General features: G+C 51.8%; 1 protein-coding gene across 3 annotated transcripts in view; it reads left to right on the forward strand.

The window, feature by feature from the left end:
- LOC105495791 (latent transforming growth factor beta binding protein 2) overlaps positions 1-19,905 on the forward strand; it is a 158,971-nt gene that overhangs the window by 69,126 nt on the left and 69,940 nt on the right. For all 3 annotated transcript variants that reach the window (XM_071099844.1, XM_011765571.2, XM_011765572.2), the window contains exon 3: positions 2,582-2,864. In XM_071099844.1, the coding sequence (XP_070955945.1) occupies positions 2,582-2,864 (283 nt within the window). The remainder of the gene's footprint in view (positions 1-2,581; positions 2,865-19,905) is intronic.

Consider the following 19,905-nt stretch of genomic DNA (forward strand, 5'->3'; position numbering starts at 1 on the left):
CACCATAATAAAAATAATAATAATGGTGTTATTGTTAGGCATATGTTAGGAGCTAAAGATACAACGAGGTGTAAGAGATAGTCACTACACTTCAAGGAGCTGACTGTATGAGTCAGGAAATTGAGACATGTGCATAAAAAAAGCTAATGGCAGTGGCCTCGCGCAGTGGCTCATGCCTGTAATCCCAGCACTTTGGGAGGCCAAGGCAGGCAGATCACCTGAGGTTGAGAGTTTGAGACCAGCCTGACCAACATGGAGAAACCCCGTCTCTACTAAAAATACAAAATTAGCGGGGTGTGGTGGCACATGCCTGTAATCCCAGCTACTCGGGAGACTGAGGCAGGAGAATCATCCTGAACCCGGGAGGCGGAGGTTGCAGTGAGCTGAGATGGCGCCATTGCACGCCAGCGTGGGCAACAAGAGTGAAACTCCGTCTCAAAAACAAAAACCAAAAAACAAAAACCAAACAACAAAAACAGTAACAACAACAAAAACTAATGGCACTATGCGGGACATGCCCAGTGAATGGCGAACACAAGTATTTTTCCTGTTAATCAAAGGAGGCAGCAGCTGCTGAGAGGTGGGTGTCCAGCATGGGGAAGTCGGTCTTGGGGGAACAGTAGGAGCCAGGTAAATGGAGAGCAAGTGGGAAACAAGAGAGGACATAGCACATGCAAAGACAGAGAGAAGACAGAGCAGAGGCTACCTGGGGCCACAGCCAGCAGGCCAGCTCGACTGCAGCAGGTTGGCTTAGAGGAATGTTAGAGTGGATGAGACCAGGACGGTCTTCAGTGCTCGTCTATGGACTTGAATCCTGAAGACACCAGGGAACCATTGAAGGTCTCTGTGACATGGGCCAGGTGGAAGTTTGGAGATGTTTATCCTGGCCAGCCCTCGGTTTGGATTCTGGTGCTCTTCTCAGAAAGGAGAGTTCAGCTCACAAAACCCAGGCATCTGGTCTGGGTAGCCATGCCTGCTAGTTTCACAGTTGCACTTAGGATTCCTGAGATGACAAGGTCTGTGTATCTGCCTCCTCTTCCTCACTGATCTTGCCTACGCCCCTTCCGCCAGCAGACCCTGGTCTCCCTGGGTCTCTGGCGACTCCTCGAGTACGCCACGTTCCTTCCAGCCTCCAGAGCCCGGTCTTTGCCTCGCCCTCTGCCTGGGAGACTGCCCGGGTCTTTGGGGGTTCACTTCCTTTGCACGCTCCCATCTCTCTCTTCAGAGAGGTGCCCTGGCCGCCACATCTGAGTCTCCTAGTTGGGCCTGAACCCCTGCATCACCTGGGTTAATTGTCTTCACAGCCCTTGAAACTGCCTGAGGCCACATCATGCTATTGTTTTCTTGCTTCCTGTTAGTGTCCTTTACCACAAGCCCCAGGCAGACAAGAACTTTGTCCCAGTGCCTGGCACTCACTAGGGCTCAGCAGCTATTTGTTGAATGAATGAATGAATGAATGAATGAATGAATGAATGAATGAGGCGTTGGGTTTCGAGGGTGCAGTGTGAGCCAGACCATGCTTCCCGGGCTCACACATGTTCCCCAGTGGAAGTCCTGGTGGGGGAGGGGCAGGACTCCGTATCCCAGTGTGTGCCTCTGCATGGGATGTTCCCTTGGCCAGTAATCACTGGATGTGACTCTGGAATTTGCAAGGGGATGAAGGATAGTGAAGAGAGGAGTCAGCCTGGGGAGCTGGTGGCTAATGCTGCACAGGGCTAACCGGGAGAAAGGCCTGGTTTCAGCTCCACCTTGCCCCTGGCTGGACCCACAGCCCAGGAGGCAGAATCCAGAGACAGCCTGAGCCCTGAACGGAGGCCCCACAGAGGAGGGGACTTACCTGGACGGCAGTGGCTGTGATGCCGGCAGCTGTGTTCTGGCCACCGTGCTTTCTCTGGTGCAGTCGGGAGTTCTGCCTTGCTAAGGAGATGGAGAACAACGGGAAGGAGAGGAGAGACTGTCAAGCTGAATATGCCTTTGAAGGACGCATAGGGTCCTCTAACCTCCTTAGTTCACCCCTCCCGTGATTTAGGAGCAAACAGAGGCTCAGTGAATTCAAGACCACACAGCTCATGAGTGACAGGAAAATCCCAGCAACTCAAACCGCTTGAATTTCAGGCCAGTGTTGGGCCCTTTCCCACCAAAGAGACTCATTCATTCATTCATTTGCTCCATATTTACTGAGAATCTACTCTGTGGCAGTCCCTATTCTAAGTTCCAGGGCCACTGTCTGTCCTCAGGGGACTTCCAGTCTGGTGGGAGTGAACATTTCAGTATAGACACAGTGTCAGGCAGTGCACTTCCTCTTCAGGGTGCTCTGTGGGACGTGGTGGTGTGAGCCACTCTGCAGCTGGCCACACAGTCTTTGGTTGTCCAAAGATCAGAGGTGAACGCGTCCTGGGGGTCTGTGGATAGAGGTGGGAGAAGCATGGGTCAGGGAGCCCTCTGAGGCCAGGAGGGTGGCTTCCTGCTTGAGCGATGGGGTTGGCAGCACTCAGGAGGGTACTTCTGACAGGAGGGAGTGGGCAGCTGTGGTCTCAGCGCCCCATGGCCACTGCTGTCACCTCTCTCCCTGTGTCCTCAGCCGTGTGCCAGCCGCCGTGCCAGAACCGGGGCTCCTGCAGCCGCCCTCAGCTCTGCGTCTGCCGCTCCGGTTTCCGTGGAGCCCGCTGCGAGGAGGTCATTCCCGATGAGGAGTTTGACCCCCAGAACTCCCGGGTGGCACCTCGACGCTGGGCCGAGCGTTCACCCAACCTGCGCAGGAGCAGTGCGGCCGGAGACGGCACCTTGGCCAGAGCACAACCGCCAGCACCACAGTTGCCGTCCGCCCCACAATCGCCGCCCGTACCACAGTCGCCGCCAGCTGGGTAAGTCCCCTTCTCCATGGGGCTCGGGATCTGGGGCTCAGTCTCTTTCTGGAGGGGCTTCTTCCTTCGGACCATTTGGTGAAGGCTGGTGGAGAAGACCACAGTCTTCCCTTCCCTCCTCCCCACCCTCCTTGGCTTTCCCTGGCATGGCCAGAGATATGAGCAGGAGAGTAGGTGTTGGGGCTGACTTGGGCTTTGCCAGACTGGGGTGGAAAGAGGAGGGAAGTGAAGTCTTTGCCCTCGGGTGCCTGAAATAAAGCTGAGGAGGGCATGTACCTGGGACCACGGCCTCCTGGTTCACAGTCTGGCTTTGCCATTTCCCAGGTGGGCAACCCCAGGTAAGTCACTTACCTCTCTGTGCCTCAGATTCTGTATCAGTAAGGTGGGACAATGATAATACCTGTGTTATGAATTGTCATAAAGATTAAATTAGTCAACATGAGGGAAGTGCTTAGAACAGTGACTGGCACACATGGAAGTTCTTTATACACGTTCTCCCACACCCCATCCCGACCTCCTCCTCCTCTGCCTGTGGTCCCTGTGTCCCTTCAGTTTCCTCAGCACCCAGCTTCAGCCTCTCTCCTTAGAGGGGAGAAGAAGCAGCATGTGGGAGAAGGGAGTAGAAAGGAAAGTGAACAAGGAGAGTGTTCATGGGCAGGATTCCCTGGCCTGCTTGCCAGCCAATCTGGCTAGACTTTTTCTAGCTCAGGACAGGAAATCTGAACTTTATAAACGAGTCCATTTCTAGGGGACTGTGTTTTCCTTTTAGTTTTTCAGGTTAGTTTTTCCATTCGCTTCCTACTTAAGAAGTTCTTTCTGAAATGTTGCAACCCTGCCTTGCTGAACTAAAGGGAAAGAGGATTTGCCCTTTCAGAGCCCAGGAGAACCAGGCAGAGGAGGCTGACCTTGAGGTTAGGTTCCAGCAGGAAAGGTCTGGAGAGAGTGGCTGAGTTGCAGGAGGAGCAAAGAAAGGAGGTTAAAGGTGTCCAGGGACTCTGAGAGCAGGTGAGGTCAGGCAGACCAGTCTCTTGGTGAGCTGGGTTCCGGGGCCCTGGGCACCCAAGTAGATGTTTTCCAAGGGCAGCTAGGAGGAGGAAGAAAGAAAGGATGGACTCAGGTCAAGGGCCTAGGGAACTCCAAGGTCAAGAGCAAAAGAGCCAAACCCTGCAGCCAAGGCCCAAAGGTCCTGTGGCAGAAACAAGGAGCAGAGCTAAGGGGCCCCAGGTGGATAACAATGAGGGCCTGGGATTGGCAGTGAGCAGGTGGGCAGTGCGGGTACCTTGTTCTGATCGGTCCCGGCTGAGGGTCCCAGGTGGTAAGCCTGGTGTAAGGCACCTGGAGGAATACTAGAGGTGCCAACTCAAGGGCCAGCCAGGGCCAGGGTGGGCACGAAGTCCTTCCAGCGGAGCTTCGCCCATCTCTGTTGGCTTGTGGGATTCATTTATTTACGATGCACTGATCCCATGAGGGTGTGTGCTGGGAGCGGGGGTTGCTGGGCAGGGTGTGTCCTGGGAGCGGGGATTGCTGGGCAGGGTGTGTGCTGGGAGCAGGGGTTGCTGGGCACGTCACTCTGTCTCTCACACTCTTGAGTCGGAGTCATTTGAAGTCCCCCGTCACATCTTGCTGCCCGTCTGACTCCTCCCCATTCTTCAAGGTGAATCACATTCACTAGGCTCTCTGGCCCCCGCAGCACTTACTCTCTGGCACACATCCTGTGCATCTGTGCCCTGCACCTGCAGCCGCTTGTCGACCCAGTGGCCTGTGCTTTGGATTTCTCTACAGCTCCCCCAACAGTGCCTGGCCCATCAAAACTGCTCAGTCCATATTTGCTCTGACACTGGGTCCAAACTACAGAGTTAGCCTAACAAAAGGGCCCACTTGGCACTGGACCCTCAGCCCGTACCTGCAGCCAAGGGCACCACCCCATGTGTTGCTCAGAGGGCAGGAGGAGGTGAGGCCCCTGCCAGTTCCCACGGTGGGTGCTCCATCTTTCCCTAGCGCAGCACTTTTCACCCTGCCTTTAGATGGTCTGTCCATTTGCTCACTGGACCGGGAGCTGCCTGGGAACTCACAGGGACTGTGTCCTGCTCATTCACCAATGTGTCCCTGGTACCTAACACCATGCCTGGTACACTTCTGTGCTCAATCAGTGTAAGTTAAATGGATAAATGAATGAGGCTAGGTGATGGGGAGAGGGGAGGCTGCGAGGCCAGGAGGATGGGCAATGTGAGCCTTCCATCCCCCAGTGAAGGTTTCCTGTGTGTGACAGGCAGTGGAGGGCAGAGGTCCTGGGTGACGTCTCTGGCCCACAGCAGGGCTGTCCTCTTTGATTTTCACAGGCTCCCTGGCCAGGGGCTACCGTGATGTTCTTAATGAGCTGCAGCCTCCAAGCCAGCCTAGTCTCTCTGTGCCCTGGGGCCTCAATGCCATGAAATCTGGGAGCGCCCTGCTATTGGCCCAGCTGCTGGCCCAGCTGTGTTTTGCTTTAGGAGGCCAAATCCTGCTTGCCTGGTGGTGTCAGACATTTCCTGTGACCTTGGCCAGGTTTCCCAAGCAGTCGCTGGCCTCTCTCCTGATAGCAACTTGGACAGGCCCTGTGTGTCCAGATAGAGGTGGTGACATGATGCAGGGGGCATTCTAGGAGTTGGGGAGGCAAATGTCTGGGCAGGAGAACACTGCAGGAATTGGTGATGGCCAGAGGCCCCCTTTAGGAGGCAGGCAGAGACCGAGCGACTTGTGTCCCGGAGGAAGACCAGAGGGAGAAGCCAGGAGTGTCTCAGGCAGCAGGCAGGGTGCCCTACAGAGGGCCAGACGTGGACTGATGCTGTCCAGCTGTTGTCTGGGCTGGCTGGAGGGGTCTGGAGACTCCCTTGAGCCTCATGTCCTGGCTTCTTTCCCAAGGCTGGGCAGAGTGCCTGCCTTACCTGGAGAGCAAAAGCCAGGCGCTGGGAAGGGCCTTGAGAGATGGGGAGAGGGCTGGTTACCAGAATCTACAACCAGCAGGCTTTGGAAAGCAGTGGTTTAGACCAGCGCTTCTCAAAATGAAACCAGTAGGTGAGTCACCTGGGAACTTGTCAACATGCAGGTTCTGATTCGGCAGGTCTGGGATAAGCAACTCTAATGTGGTCCCACGGGATGCTGATGCTACTGGACCATATTTTGAGTAATGAGGGTTAGAGCCCAGACTTTGGTGTGTTCTAATTCTGGATTTACCACTCACCAGCTGTGTGTCAATAGGCACTCACCCTAACCTCTCTGAGCCAATAGTGTCCACCTGATAGGATGACAGGAAAGATTAAATGAGACCATGTGAGTAGAACACTTAGCGTGGTACCTGATATGAGTTAGTGTTCAATACATGATTCCTGTCAGTGGGCAGGATCTCTTTGCTGTGAGGACTTGGTTGGATGGGAGGAGATGGCAAAGAGCAGAGGAAACTGGAGTGTGTGTGTGTGTGTGTGTGTGTGCGTGTGTGTGTGTGTATGCAATGTACACAGAACAAGTGTAGACCTGTTATGGGAAGAAATCAGAGTTCAGACTCAGCCTCAGGGGTCAGCAGGTCCAGTAATGGCTTTGGCTGGCTTGGGATACAGTCATTCCACCAGGACCATTGTCACCAGCCCTAGGGGAGAGGAGGTTAAGGGGAGGTGTCAAGAATGGGAAGGACCTCCGCTGGGTTTGCTCCTTGTGCAGACCTGAGTACCTAGAGGCTGAGCCCTGGAGACATCCTACACAGGCTCGAGGAGAATCACTTGAACCTCGGAGATGGAGGTTGCAGTGAGCTGAGATCGCACCATTGCACTCCAGCCAGGGTGACAAGAGTGAAACTCTGTCTCAAAAAAAAAAAGAAAGCCTAAGCAGGCTTGGTCACAATATGGGCAACAAGGGGCCTGAAGGGCAGTGCTGAGCCCTGAGTAGGGTGGCTGGGGTGTGTCTGGGGAGCTGTGACCCCGTGATGGTGGCTCCCAGCAGGCTGCTCCTGCCTGGTCGCTCCCTCTCCTCTGGATCGCCTTCTCTCTGCACACCCCACCTCTTTATCCACTGTGTTCATTTTCTATGGCTGCCGTGACACACAATCACAAAATTAGCAGGTTCAAACGACACACATTTATTTCTCTACAGCTGTAGAGGTCACACATCTGAAACGGGTCTCACCAGGCTGAAATCGAGGTGTCAACAGGCTCCTGGGGCTCTAAGGGGGCTCAGTTTTCTTGCTCATTCAGGTTATCTGCAGAATTCAGTCCCTTGCAGTTGTAGGACTGAGGCCCCATTTCCTTGCTGGCTGTCACTCGAGGGCCATATCAGGAGCTGCCCTCATTCCTTGGCTTGAGGCCACCTTCCTCCATCTTCAAAGCCAGCAGCAGCAGGTGGACTCTGTGTTTGGGTCTCCCCTCTGCCTGCCTCTTTGGCTGTCTCTCTCCATGATTCACTCCCTTGCCTCCCTCTACTTTTAGGGGCCCATGTCATGACCCTGGGCCCACCAGGTAATCCAGTACCATCTCTCTATTTTAAGATCAACTGATTGGCAACCTTAATTCCATCGGAAACCCTAATTTCCTTTTGCCATTTAACATAACATATTCAAAGGTATAACCCCAGGGACGGAGATCATGGGGGCCAACCACACCCACTCACTACAGCACATTCCAGCTGGGACCCTTGTCCAAAGTGGAAAAGCTCCCTCTTATCAAGGGCTTGCCACAAGGGTGGCCCTACATGATCTGGCCCCACGGTCTTTCTGACACTCACCACTCACAGCCCGTGTTCATCCTGCTTCTGCTCTGCCAGCTGACTGTATCTTCCTCAAACATGCTGGAGATGCTCCCACCTCAGGGCCTTGGCGCTTGCTATCCCCCTCCCTGGAGCCCTGGAATTTTTTTTTTTTTTTTTTTTTTTTTTGAGACAGGGTATCATGCTGTCACCCAGGCTGGAGTGTAATGTCACAGCTTACTGCAACCTCGACCTCCTGGGCTCAAGCGATCCTCCCATCTCAGCCTCCCAAATAGCTGAGGCTACAGGTGTGCACCGCCACACCCGGCTAATTTTTATATTTTTTTATAGATGTGGTTTCACCATGTTGCCCAGGCTGGTCTCTAACTCCTGGGTTCAAGCGATCCTCCTGGCTTGGCCTAAGTGCTGGGATTACAGGCATGAGCCACTGCACCTGGCCCCTGTGTTAGTTTTCTAAGGCTTCCATAACAAACTGAGTGGTTTAAAACAGCAGAAATTTATGCTCTTACAGCTCAGGAGCTGGAAATCCAAAAATCAAGGTGGCAGGATTGGTTCCCTCTGAGACTCTGAGGGAGAAGGTTCTATGCCTCTCTGCTAGCATATCTGGTGCAATCCTTGGCCTTCCTTGGCTTGTAGCTGCATGACCTTGACCCCGCCTCAGTCATCACATGGCCTTCTTCCTTGTGTGTGTCTGTGTGTCTCTGTGTTGTCTTCTTCTCATAAGGGTGCAGTCATTGGATTTAGGGTCCTCCCTAATCCAGTGTGACCTCATCTAAACCTAACTAATTACATCTACAAAGACTCTATTTCCAAATAAGGTCACATTCATAGGTCCGGGGTTAGGACTCATGTCTTTCCGCGAGGACACAATTCAACCCGCATCAAAACACTCTTCCCCCTACACTCCTGCGGCTGCTTCTCCCCTTTCCTTTGTGGTGGAGCCCTCTCTGTCCACCACATCTAAAACCACGCCCTCCACACCCTCCCCACCTCCCACCTGGCTATTTTTCTCGGCAACACTAATGTCTTTGGTATTTTACCTATTTATTTTAATTATTCTTCTTCTTACCCCAAGAAAGTGTCAGATGTGGGAGGACAGGGATTTTTCTCCCTTTTCTTGGTTGATCTCTCTCCAGCACCTGGAGCATGACTCACCCATTGTAGCATTGAGTAAATACATGCCCAGAGTAGGGTTGAATCAATTAGCTGTCTACACCCATTTGGTTTTACGTCTACAATTGACTGTCTACACCTATTTTGCTTTACGTCTACAATTGGCTATCTACACCCATTTTACTTAACGTCTACAATTGGCTGTCTACACTCATTTTGTTTTACATCTCACAACTCCCTGCAACAGGTGGCCAGTGTTGCCATTCTGTTGGTGAGGAGAGGCTCATAGAGGGGAGGGAGGCTGTCCCTACCCTTTCCCAGCCTGGTATCTCCAGCACCTGTCCTCTGCCTGCACTAATCTCTGAGTTTTTGTCTGTCGGGAGACAGGGAAGGGCCAGAGCACCAGGGCAGTTCTTGTTGGAGGTCCAACCTCAGGTGGTGAGTGCCAGGACTGCTGGGCACGTGTGGCAGTATGTGCCTGCATGTGGGTTGGTCACCCAGGCAGAGGCTCCCTACCTCAGAGCAGAACCCCGCCTTGCCTCAGCCTCCACGACTCCACAGGGTCCCTGTTGGCACTTTTTGGCATGATCTTTAACCTATTACTGCTGAGAGTGAGCCCGCAGGTTTACCGTGGCAGTGCTGCCCGCCTCCACCCAAGACCTTGACTAACTTTCCTGTTGGGAGCACAGGGACTCTGCTTCCAAGTGGGTGGTCTCTCTAAGTCTGAGGGAATGGAGGGAACTATCAAAAGATTGCTGCCCCAGAGCCACTTCCGGGGAGACCCAGGCATCCGTTCCTGGGGGCAAAGGTGCGGGGAAGGTAGCACCCCCTGGTTGACAGAATGGCAAGGGGTTTTCCCTGGGACGAGGCAGAATCAGAAACTAGGTGCTGGGGCCAGGTGCAGTGGCTCATGCCTGTAATCCCAGCACTTTGGGAGGCAGAGGTGGGTGGATCACCTGAGATCAGGAGTTCGAGACCAGCCTGGCCAACATGGTGAAACCCCGTCTCTACTAAAAAAACAAAAAATTAGCCAGGCGTGGTGGCGGGCGCCTGTAATCCCAGCTACTTGGGAGGCTGAGGCAGGAGAATCGTTTGAACCTGGGAGGCGGAGGTTGCAGTGAGCTGAGATCACGACGTTGTACTCCAGCCTGGCAACAAGAACGAAACTCTGTCTCAACACACACACACACACACACACACACAAAACCTAGGTGCTGGGAACAGGGCGGCTGGGAACAGACACCCAGCATGGGGACCTCAGTGTGGCAGCTTGTAAATTGTGTCCCCTTCCCCCAGTGGCAGCAGCAAAGGGCTGGGGGTCAGGGAGGACACAGGACAAGGCTCTCTGCAGGGCTGCTGTGGATGGACCTCCTGATGACCCATCTCATGAACTAGGGTCTCATGAACTTAGAGGCGAGTTCAGGCTTGGCTGGCAGGAAGGAGGCCGTGTGGCACTGTGATGGGGGAGTGCAGAGTGGTTCCTGGCTGGGGCAGCGCTGGGTGCCCTGAGGATTAGAGTCTGGTGGCTGGAGGAGGGGACATGAGGAGGGTGCCTGGTGGCCCAGTGTGTGTGTCAGGGGAGCCCGGGGCAAGGGGGTTAAATTTGATGTTAGGCAGAATGTAAATCCTGATGCCCTCACAAACTTTGCAAGCTCCTTTACTTCCCTGAAACTCAGTTCCTTTGACCTTGATGTGGGAAAATGAATGCCCATCTCCTAGGATGGTTGGGAGAATTTACTGAAATAATGTAGCATGATTCGCGGGGTATCTGCCACACAGTCAGTCCAATAAACCTGAAATCTCTTGGCCTACCTGCCTACTCCATGTGCTTATGAAAAATCAGTGTGGAACACCTCATTTGCCAGGATGAGTTTTTCTGCACCCCACTGTCTGGGCTTATAGCTGGGGAAACTGAGGGAGGATGCAGGTTGGCCACTAGGTTGTGGGCCGGCCTGAAGGCCTGCCCTGGCCTTCTGAGCCTGCCTCCTGCTCCAGCCCCTCCCACTGCTGCCACCCTCCCCTCTGGGCTTGTGTGTGCTGCTGCGGGCCTTCTGCTTGTTCCTTTGGGCTACGCGGCCCCGTTTGTCTTTTTTCCTTCTCATTCAAGACCCTTGGACCCAAGGTGGTTCTCTGATTCAGCTGGGACATGCCAGGAGACCAACGGGTGCTCGGAGACCTTGGGAAAATCCTCTGCCCTTCCTGGGCTTGTTCCCGCATTTGTAAATCAGAGGGCTAGCGTGGATCTCCTCTAAGCTCCAGAGCTAATGGTCGGCCGGGTGTGGTGGCTCATGCCTGGAATCCCAGCACTTTGGGAGGCTGAGGCAGGCGGATCACTGGAGGTCAGGAGTGCAAGACCAGCCTGACCAACATGGAAACCCCGTTTCTACTAAAGATACAGAAATTAGCTGGGCTTGGTGGTGCGCATCTGTAATCCCAGCTACTTGGGAGGCTGAGGCAAGAGAATGACTTGAACCTAGGAGGTAGAGGTTGCAGTGAGCTGAGATCACGCCACCGTACTCCAGCATGGGCAACAGAGTGAGACTCTGTTTCAAGAAAAAAAAAAAACAAAAAAACTAATGGTCTAGGATTCCAGCCAGCCTGGCCATTTTCCATCCCTGATGGTGAAATGTGCTCATTCTCCCCTTTGCCTGTTTCCAAGGTTGTGACAAGAACATGTGAGCCTTTCACCAGGGCAGACCTTTGCTGTCCCTGACACCTTGGCAAGCTTGCAGAGGGCTGAGCAGCCTGCATCTTCTGTGCTGTGTCACCCACTTCCTCATGGCCACTGAGTGCTGTTCTCTGCGGGGTTAACTCAACCCTACAAATTTTTGGTGGCCTCTGAGGGTTGAGCCCTTCTCTCTCTTTCTTTTTTTTTTTTTTTTTTTTTTAGCCTTTTCTCTTTCTTTTCCCTGACCTGTTTGTATAACTCTGATTCCCAAAATTGCTCCTTGGGTTTTTCTGGAATTCCCCCAACACTTAGGACCTTGAAAACTATTTTGAATAGACTCGGAATCAGTAAACCCAGTTTTGGTCTCTTAGTTACTAACTGGCCTTGTGACCTTGAGCAAGCCACTTAGCATCACTAGGCATTAATGTCCCTATATCTGTAAAGCGAGAGGGTTAATTCTCCCCTCACTGGGATGTTGAGAAAATTAACTAAGGCGTGCGGGAAAGATTGCTTTGTGGGTTCTAACGTGCCTCGCAAATGCTTGTTATTACTTCTTAGCTGTCCTGACACTGGGCTGGGCCTTCGCTCATGCCCGGTTACATGTACAGAAGCCACTTTTAGGAAGAAGCTCCTCAATGAGGCCCTTGAGGAAATATATTAAAGGAAATCTTTTAATTTTAAGCTTAGGGAAGGACATCCCCTGTTGTGTCCAGCTTAACACAACAGGGAATGTCCTTCCATCCTATCATACTCTCTGTGACAGGTACCCCAAGAGTTGTACAGTGTACAGCCTGTGCAGCTGCGTGTGGTGACCCCAGACCTGGCTTCTTCCCAAGAGGGAGATGTCTCCCATTTTTCCAACATTTAATATTTTCAGCCCTCAACTTGAGAGTCCTTTCATCTGGCTCACTTTTTATTTCCACAGTACTTTCTATTTTCCACTTTCTAACATAGCATAAAATTTACTTATTTAGTACATTTGTGTATAATCCATTTTTCCCAGTTATTCTGTTCCTCAAGAGCAGAGATCTTTGTTTTGTTCACTGACACATCTCAAGCTCCTAGAATGGTGCCCAGCATATAGCAGGCCCTCACTAACTAAATATCCACTGAATGGACATCCCTGTCCTAATGCGTCTTCTATTGCTTCCTAGAGCAAAGAGATGGTCTCAGGGCCATTTCCTTCTGATCTGATGCTCAGGCCATCCCCTAGCATGTCACCAACATGGAGGGGCTCTCCTAGCCCTCCCAACGGGTGGTGCTTCCTCACCCTGTGCCCCTTGGCCCTGGGAGTCTGAAGCCAGGCAAACTGAGGGCAATGCCTCTCCCCCAAGGGCAGCGAGAGTGGGCTTGACAGACCCTCAGGAGTGCTGAGAGTCTGGACAGGGGGTTGTGGGCAGCTGTAAAAGAGTCTTCTCCTGGTTTCTTCCATCTCTTGGGCCTTAGAAGAGCCCCCAGGACTCCCCTTCCCTGGGACTGTGGGTTTGGAAGAAGGAGGGCTCAGAGGGGCTAGGAAGAAAGGAATGCTCACTGTAGGCCTCCAACCAGATCCAATGGAAGAGATTTTATTTTCCCAAGTCTGAGGGTGTGGAAGCCCTGCTTGTGCTTTTTGAGGAGAATGGGAAGAGACCTTTGTCTCAGCCAAGAACTTCCTTCACCACCCACGCCCTGTCTCCCTGCTGTTGCAGAGGGTAAGTTCTAGAAATGTGGATGGGCCACACTAAGGTTTGTGGAGGGTCCCTTGGTACTCAACCTCTGCCAGCCCCAGTGCATCCCTGCCCAGCAGAGACTACTTGGAGTGGCCAGATGGGTCTGAAGCACTGTGTTCCAGCCAGGCAGACGAGGGAGGCCTGCTGTTCTGCATTGGACCTTTCAGCTGTTGGACACAACACCAAGGGTTGTCCTTCACATTACAGTCTCTGTGACAGGTAACCCAAGAGTTGTGCAGTGCACAGCCTGTGCAGCTATATGTGGTGATACTAGACCTGGCTTCTTTCTGGGAAGGAGAGAGATGTCTCCTATTTCCCTTACAAAGCGTGTTGCTTCAAGGCAGTCCTTTCCAGCTGGGTTTGGCTGTTGAGGTCCCTTCTAGGTTCCCCTGAAAGGGAGATGGATCTCTGGGGCTTTGTAGTGTTAACATGCATCTCTTCAACCCACGCAAATACCTGAGACCCATGGAGGTCAGGCCCTGAGCAGGCCATGGCTGGTCACATTTCTATTTCATGATAAAAAGACTCTGGTTCTGGGCGGATGTAGCCCAGGGCACACGGTCTTGCTATGCTTTGATCCAGAGCCTAGAAGTCCCAGGAGAGGTTGTGAGGAAGGTGGGGGCCAGTGTGCCTTCCTTATTCTGAGTGGTAAAGTCAGTAACCTCTTCCTTTTCTCATGCTGGGCATAGAGCAGACATCTCTGGGTTGGTGAGGATGCCCAGCTCAGGCCTCTGAGTGCTCAGGGGAGGAGGCCCCTCCCGCTCCCTTCATGGGGCACTGGGCAGATTCAAGGGAAATGGTGTCTGCTTTCTACACACTTCCTCCTACCTTCCCCCTTCTCCCATTTGAGCCTGAAGGCAGACATCTGGCCCAAGAAATCTCAAACTCTCTGATGACAACCTAATGACTCCCTTTTTTAGTATTCTCCCAGAGCTGAGGAATATATGGACTGCATCCTGGGTTTGGTTTCAGGAGAGGACTCCTCCCAGCCCAGCCCCAGGTCCAGCCCTTAACAAATCTCTGAGATATGAGCTATTCACCTTCTGTCCTCCCAGAGCCTGCAGCTCGGTGATGGGAAAAGCTGCCTCTTCCAGTTCATCATCATCATCTTCATCATCACCATCTTCATCATCAGTAGGATTTAGTGCACCCTGTTATGTTTCAGGCATTGTGCTAGATTCCTACCCTTTTCTTTTCCTCCTTGCTGTCCCCACTTTAGAGTCACCAGCTCAGTGACATGCAGGACATGGATGTTGCACAAATGTCTTTTGGTCAATTGTGTTGTGTCCAAATAGTGGAGTATAAATGGCATAGCACAGGGACCAGCACCCAGGAGCAGAGGGGCGCAGAGGGTCCCCAGAGCTCATCATGGCCTTAGTGGTGTGCTTAGAATTATGGTTACCATGGTGGAAGTTTGGGTTAAGATTGACTAGCACTAAGGTTGTGGTTAGGGTGACATTCTATTTAACAGTACGGTGGTGGTTAGGGTAAGATTAGAGGAATAACTTTAGTAGTGCAGCATTAGGGTGCGGTTTTAATCTTAGGGTTGTGGTCAGGGTTGGGTTAGGGTTATGCTAGAGTAACATTTAGGACTGTGGGTGTTTTCGATTGTATGTGTGGTTATTGTTCTAACCCACCATTGATGGAGCCTTATTGAATAAGCTGGCAGTTTGCAGGCACCACCTAATTTAATACTGGGGACAGCTCGGCACAGTGGCTAAGAGCATGGGCCATGAGTCAGACAGACCCCGGTTCCACTTGACTCGGTTACTCCCCAGCCGTGCTATCAAGTGTGTTCTTTCACTTCCCGGAGTCTCAGTGTGAAAGGCTGATGATACCAACACTGGCTACGCAAGGCTGTGGTCAGAATAACACAAGGGAAAGTGGATAAAGTGCCAGGTCAGTAGGTAAGAACTCAGTACTCGATAGCAAATACTTTGTCTTGTCTGGGTCAGTTAGAGTTCCAGCAGGAAAGAGATGGCACACTCGATGTATTTACAAAAACATCGGCAGGGTCGAGAGAAAACAAGGAAGAGTGGTGGAGTATCCCAGGGTAGCTACGTAGGCAAGCCCTTACCCTCCAGGCCTAAAGGGGCAAGGGACCAGCAGTCATAAGAACCCAGGGTAGCTCAGGCTATAGGAGAGGGCCGTGGACAGGGCTGTGGCCTTTGGTGTAGGAATGTAGCCACTGCTCACCTGCAGTACCTGTCACGAGGGAGTTGGGAGGATCTGCACCTCCACTCACCCTTCTCCTGCCCTCTGACCTCCTGCCAGAGTTCCCCACTGACTGAATTGGACCAGAAGGCAAGAGGGCAAAGGAACCTCCCAGGACCCAGAGTGGGATAGAGAGGGATCCAGGGGCGAGTGGAAGATCTTCAGCACATTTGCCAGTCCTTGCCATGACCCTGTGAGGAGGGTATTCCCATGACTCCCACTTTGCAATGAGGACACCGAGGGTAAGGGGGATTCCAGCCTAGCTCTGCTCGACTTTAGAACTTGTGATTATAGTCGCTGTGTGAACCAGTCTCCAGGGCATGTGAGCATAGGCAAGTGTGGTAACATCCAGCTTGGCTTGGAAACTGCAGAGTACTGGGTTAGGCAAGGTATCCAGTGTCTTTTCAGAAAACTACAGAAGTCGGTGAGAGCCTGGAGCAGCATTCAGCCTCATTAAAATGCTAATGTATGCAGTTTCCAACCCCGACTTAAAAAAGTAGCGAGAATAAACATTTCAAGCTTGTAGCTATGCTCATAGCATCTAGCCGTCTTAAATCCTGTAGGATTTTTGTTTGAAAGGAAGAGGCTGGGAGCAATGAAGCAAGAAAAGAGAGGAAAGACTGGCAAAGCTGTTTTTCAGATGGTCCAGGGAAGGTTCGCCCCATCCAGCTGCTTTTTACAGAACTGGCTGCTCGCTCAGGGAGGGTCACCTTCTGGGTGTGTGTGTGTGTATATGTGTGTGTGTGGTGGGGCGTGGGTGGAAGCTGTGGAGAGAACATGCCTCAAAAGTCATAATGGAGATATTTTCAGGCTCCGTGAATTCTCCTTTTGAGCTCAAGATTTTCAAATATGTATCAGGTTTCACCTCTTGTCCAGGATATAAAGGAAGTTTCTGATTTATGGGTCCAGTAGTTTTTCCAGTTACTCCATCTTTAAATCTGCCATCAGTTAATTAATTTGCCACTGTCAGAAAAGGCACTGTGAGCTTCCCAGGTGAAAATAACTTTAGCAAAGTATGATCACAGTTCAAAAAAGGGAGGGACTCTGAAACATACACTTGTTTCCACTTGTGAAATTAACTGAATCAGTGTCTCCGCACTCCTCCTTCTCCCCCTGTCATGGCGCATGCACACTCACACACTCTCATGCACACTCACACAAACACACACTCTCACACTCTTACACACACACACCCCACCTCCGCAGAAGAGCTGAAGGGGAAGATTTAAACCTGGCAGGATAATTTCCCAGAAAAGGATTAGAAGGGGAAAATGGATTCACTGCAAAGTCATCTGATGACTGTGTTGTACAAGGCTGCTTGGGACCCAGAGGGGTGTGTCCGTCTGTCTGTGTCTATCTGTCTGCAGATGACACAGGGAAGATTGCTAAATGATTCCCAATAATGAAATGTGAAAACACATAGTTCCTTTGCTAGCCACATAGCTGTGGTTTTGTGTCTGTGATTCATGGTGGAAGTGAGTAGCTGCGACGGGCATTCTGTGGGTTTTTTTTTTCTCCTTATTTCTCCTAAAAAAATATTTGTGAAAGGTCTAAAAGGAAGTGGAGTACTTTTTGAAGAGAAAAAAAAATCCCCATTCCTTGCAAAACAAAGATTACAGATGAAAACTTCTGGAGCTACCACATTTCTGCTTCCAGATGTCGCCTACGCTGCATTTTCCTCCTGGAGCCTCAGCCCTGCCCACGATGTGACATGTCCACCCTCGAGTGCCCGCAGCAGAGGCCGCGTCAGGGAGTCTGCATCTGCAGGGGGCTGGCGGTATCCTCCCAAGACCCCAGCCAGGCCACGCCCTTCCAGGGGAGAACATTAATTCCACATTTCTTTCCTTTTTAATGTTTTTGGGGCAAGGTCAGAGGCTCCGCAAAATGCAGTAGCGCATGAGGGCAGAATTGTGAGATAATTTATGTCTTAAATAAACCTGGGTTTGAATCTCAGCTCCACCACTTAGCTGTGCAGCCTAGAGCGAGTGATTTAATCTTGTGAGCCTCAGTGTTCTCATCTGTAGGCTGGGGATTATCATCACCACCTTATGGAATTGTCAGAAGGATTGACTAATCCACATAAGTGCATCTGGCACCTTTTTGGTCCTCTGTAAATGACACCACTCTTTTGGCAGGGAGGGGGATGGAGTCTCGCTCTGTCATCCAGGTTGGAGTGCCGTGGCATGACCTCGGCTCACTGCAACCTCTGCCTCCCAGGTTCAAACAATTCTCCCGCCTCAGCCTCCCAAGTAACTGGAATTACAAGTGCGTACCACGATGCCCAGCTAATTTTTGTATTTTTAGTAGAGACGAGGTTTCGCCATGTTGGCCAGGCTGGTATTGAACTCCTGACCTCAAGTGGTCCGCCCACCTCGGCCTCCCAAAGTGCTGGGATTACAGGCCTGAGCCACTGTGCCCAGTCGACACCTACTCTTACTTGTCCCCTGCCTCGGGGGTTATCTGAGCCTTTCGGAAACGCAGCAGTGGTCATCAGAAACTTTGAGAGTTTGCCCAGAGCACTTGAAGGTGTTTCCAGACCTGGCGAGGTTTCTGGTCACAGCCAAGGGTGAGCAGCAGGGTGGGGAAGGGAATCTCATCCCCCAGAGGCAGACGGAGCTCAGCCTGCATACCCTGGCCCAGCGCTTCCCTGCTGGGGATGACCCCGGGCAGGTTACCAGGCTCCCTGTGCTTCAGTTTTCTCTTCTGTAAAATGGGGACACTGGTTCCTGCATCGTAGGGTTGCTGTACTAATCAAGTAAATAAAAAAATAAAATGCCTTAGTAGAGGTCTGGCACATCATAGGTTGACAGGTTTGGGCTGCTAGATTGCTGAAGGAAAGCTTCCCAGGTTGGGGCCCTAGTTCCCATAGAAATCTCCTTTTGTTTATGGCCCCGGGGTAAATTTCCAGCCCCATGAGAGCGGAAAGGGCAGGCTGGGACTTCGGCCAGCTCCTGAAAGTGTATATTTGACCCAGGTCCCCAGCTGCCTTAGTCTACAATGGGCTTGTGGGGGCAGGCCCACGAGTGGGGTAAACACATCTGGAGTCAGGCCTGTGTTTGCTGTTTAATAAGCCAGACCTGCTAAGCTTGTGCATGTGCATGTGTGGGGGTGCATCATGGAGGGTGGAAGGGTCCCAAAGGCCATGAGCTGGGAACTCAAGGGTTTGGGAGGTGAGCATCTCATAGCCAAGTTAGTGGTGGCGAGATGTCTGTATACCAGGTTTGCTGTGGCTTTGGGAAAGGGTCCTAGCTCAAGCCCCTCAGTCTAGATGTCTCTCCTCCCCTTCCTCCAGCCCCTCCTCCAGTCTCCTGTAGCACTTGCCAGGTCCTTAGGCCCTGCCTTGCATTTTCATTCCCTTTTCACGGCGGCAGCTCTCCAGCCACTTCTGGTTTTCATACACTTCTTTGTAGATCATGCAGTATCACCATGGCAGCTTGTGGAGGGAGTTTGGCTGCAGTGATGGGAGGGGTGAGATGAGCTTTAGAACCTGGCAGTCCTGAGCTTTAGGATTGTGGGTTTTGCCATTCATGAGATACATGAGATTGGGCCAGCTACCTTCCTCCTCCATGCCGCAAATTTCTCATACGTAATAATAGGGCAGAGACACCTATGTCTTAGGTTCTCATTAGGGGACCTTTATAAGGTCATGTGTGTTTGGTGCCTAGTGCTCAGACCGTGTTTAGTAAGTATAGCAATTATTTCATCAAGGCAGATTGTGTGGGGAGGACTCTGACCCCCAGCAGATACCCAAAGGAGGAGACACCAGTGGACAAATCTCATTACAGTCTGATCTCTGCCCCTCAGCACAGCTGGCTTCTGTCGTTGGACCTGGGAGGAGTAACCCCCTTTTGGCATGAGCAGATGCCCTGTTCTAATAGCCAGGGGAGACCCAGGCCTTGATCTGGACTCCAGCAGTATGTCTGTACAAAACTTTAGTCTTTTGGTTCAACATTCCCGGTGTCTGCCCACCCAAGGAACCTGTGCTAAGAGGGGGTCTCCTGCAATTAGATCCCATAACACATTCCAAGTAGTAAGTCAGGAATAAATAACCTTCTCCTGTGTGAATCTCATACTCCCTATTAATTGTTCTTCCATTCATTCTATGTGTCCTGGATGGATTTTTCAGGCCAGTTGGAAGAAAGGATGCTCAAGAGAGGGATATTCTCTGAGTCAAGCAACTGACAAGGATTTTGTTAGGACTCAGCTGGCCTTCCTTCCTTCCTTCTCTCCTTCTCTCCTTCTCTCTTTCCCTCTATCTCTATCTTCATTCCAGGCACAAGGAGTACTAGATGACTTGGACCCATGCCTTGCCTCTAAGAGCTCACATCCAGCGGTTTGACATGCTCAAGCAGCTAAAGCACACCCAGCCCCTGGGAAGGCTTTTGCTAGTGCTCTAGGTGACAGGGAGGGGAGCATCCCTGGGCAGTGTAGGTAATAGGGATAGGTAGGGGGCCTCCAGGGGGAGTTTTTGATGACCATTTTTAACCTTGTTACTTTCTGGTGAAAACATTTTTTTCAAGGCTTCCTTTTCATGCGTGAGGTTCATAGGATGAGGCCCAGACTGTTGGACTTCTATACTCAGTCCCAAAGTACAGTACTCAAGCAG

This window comes from Macaca nemestrina, chromosome 7, assembly GCF_043159975.1.
Source record: "Macaca nemestrina isolate mMacNem1 chromosome 7, mMacNem.hap1, whole genome shotgun sequence".
NCBI lineage: Eukaryota > Metazoa > Chordata > Mammalia > Primates > Cercopithecidae > Macaca > Macaca nemestrina.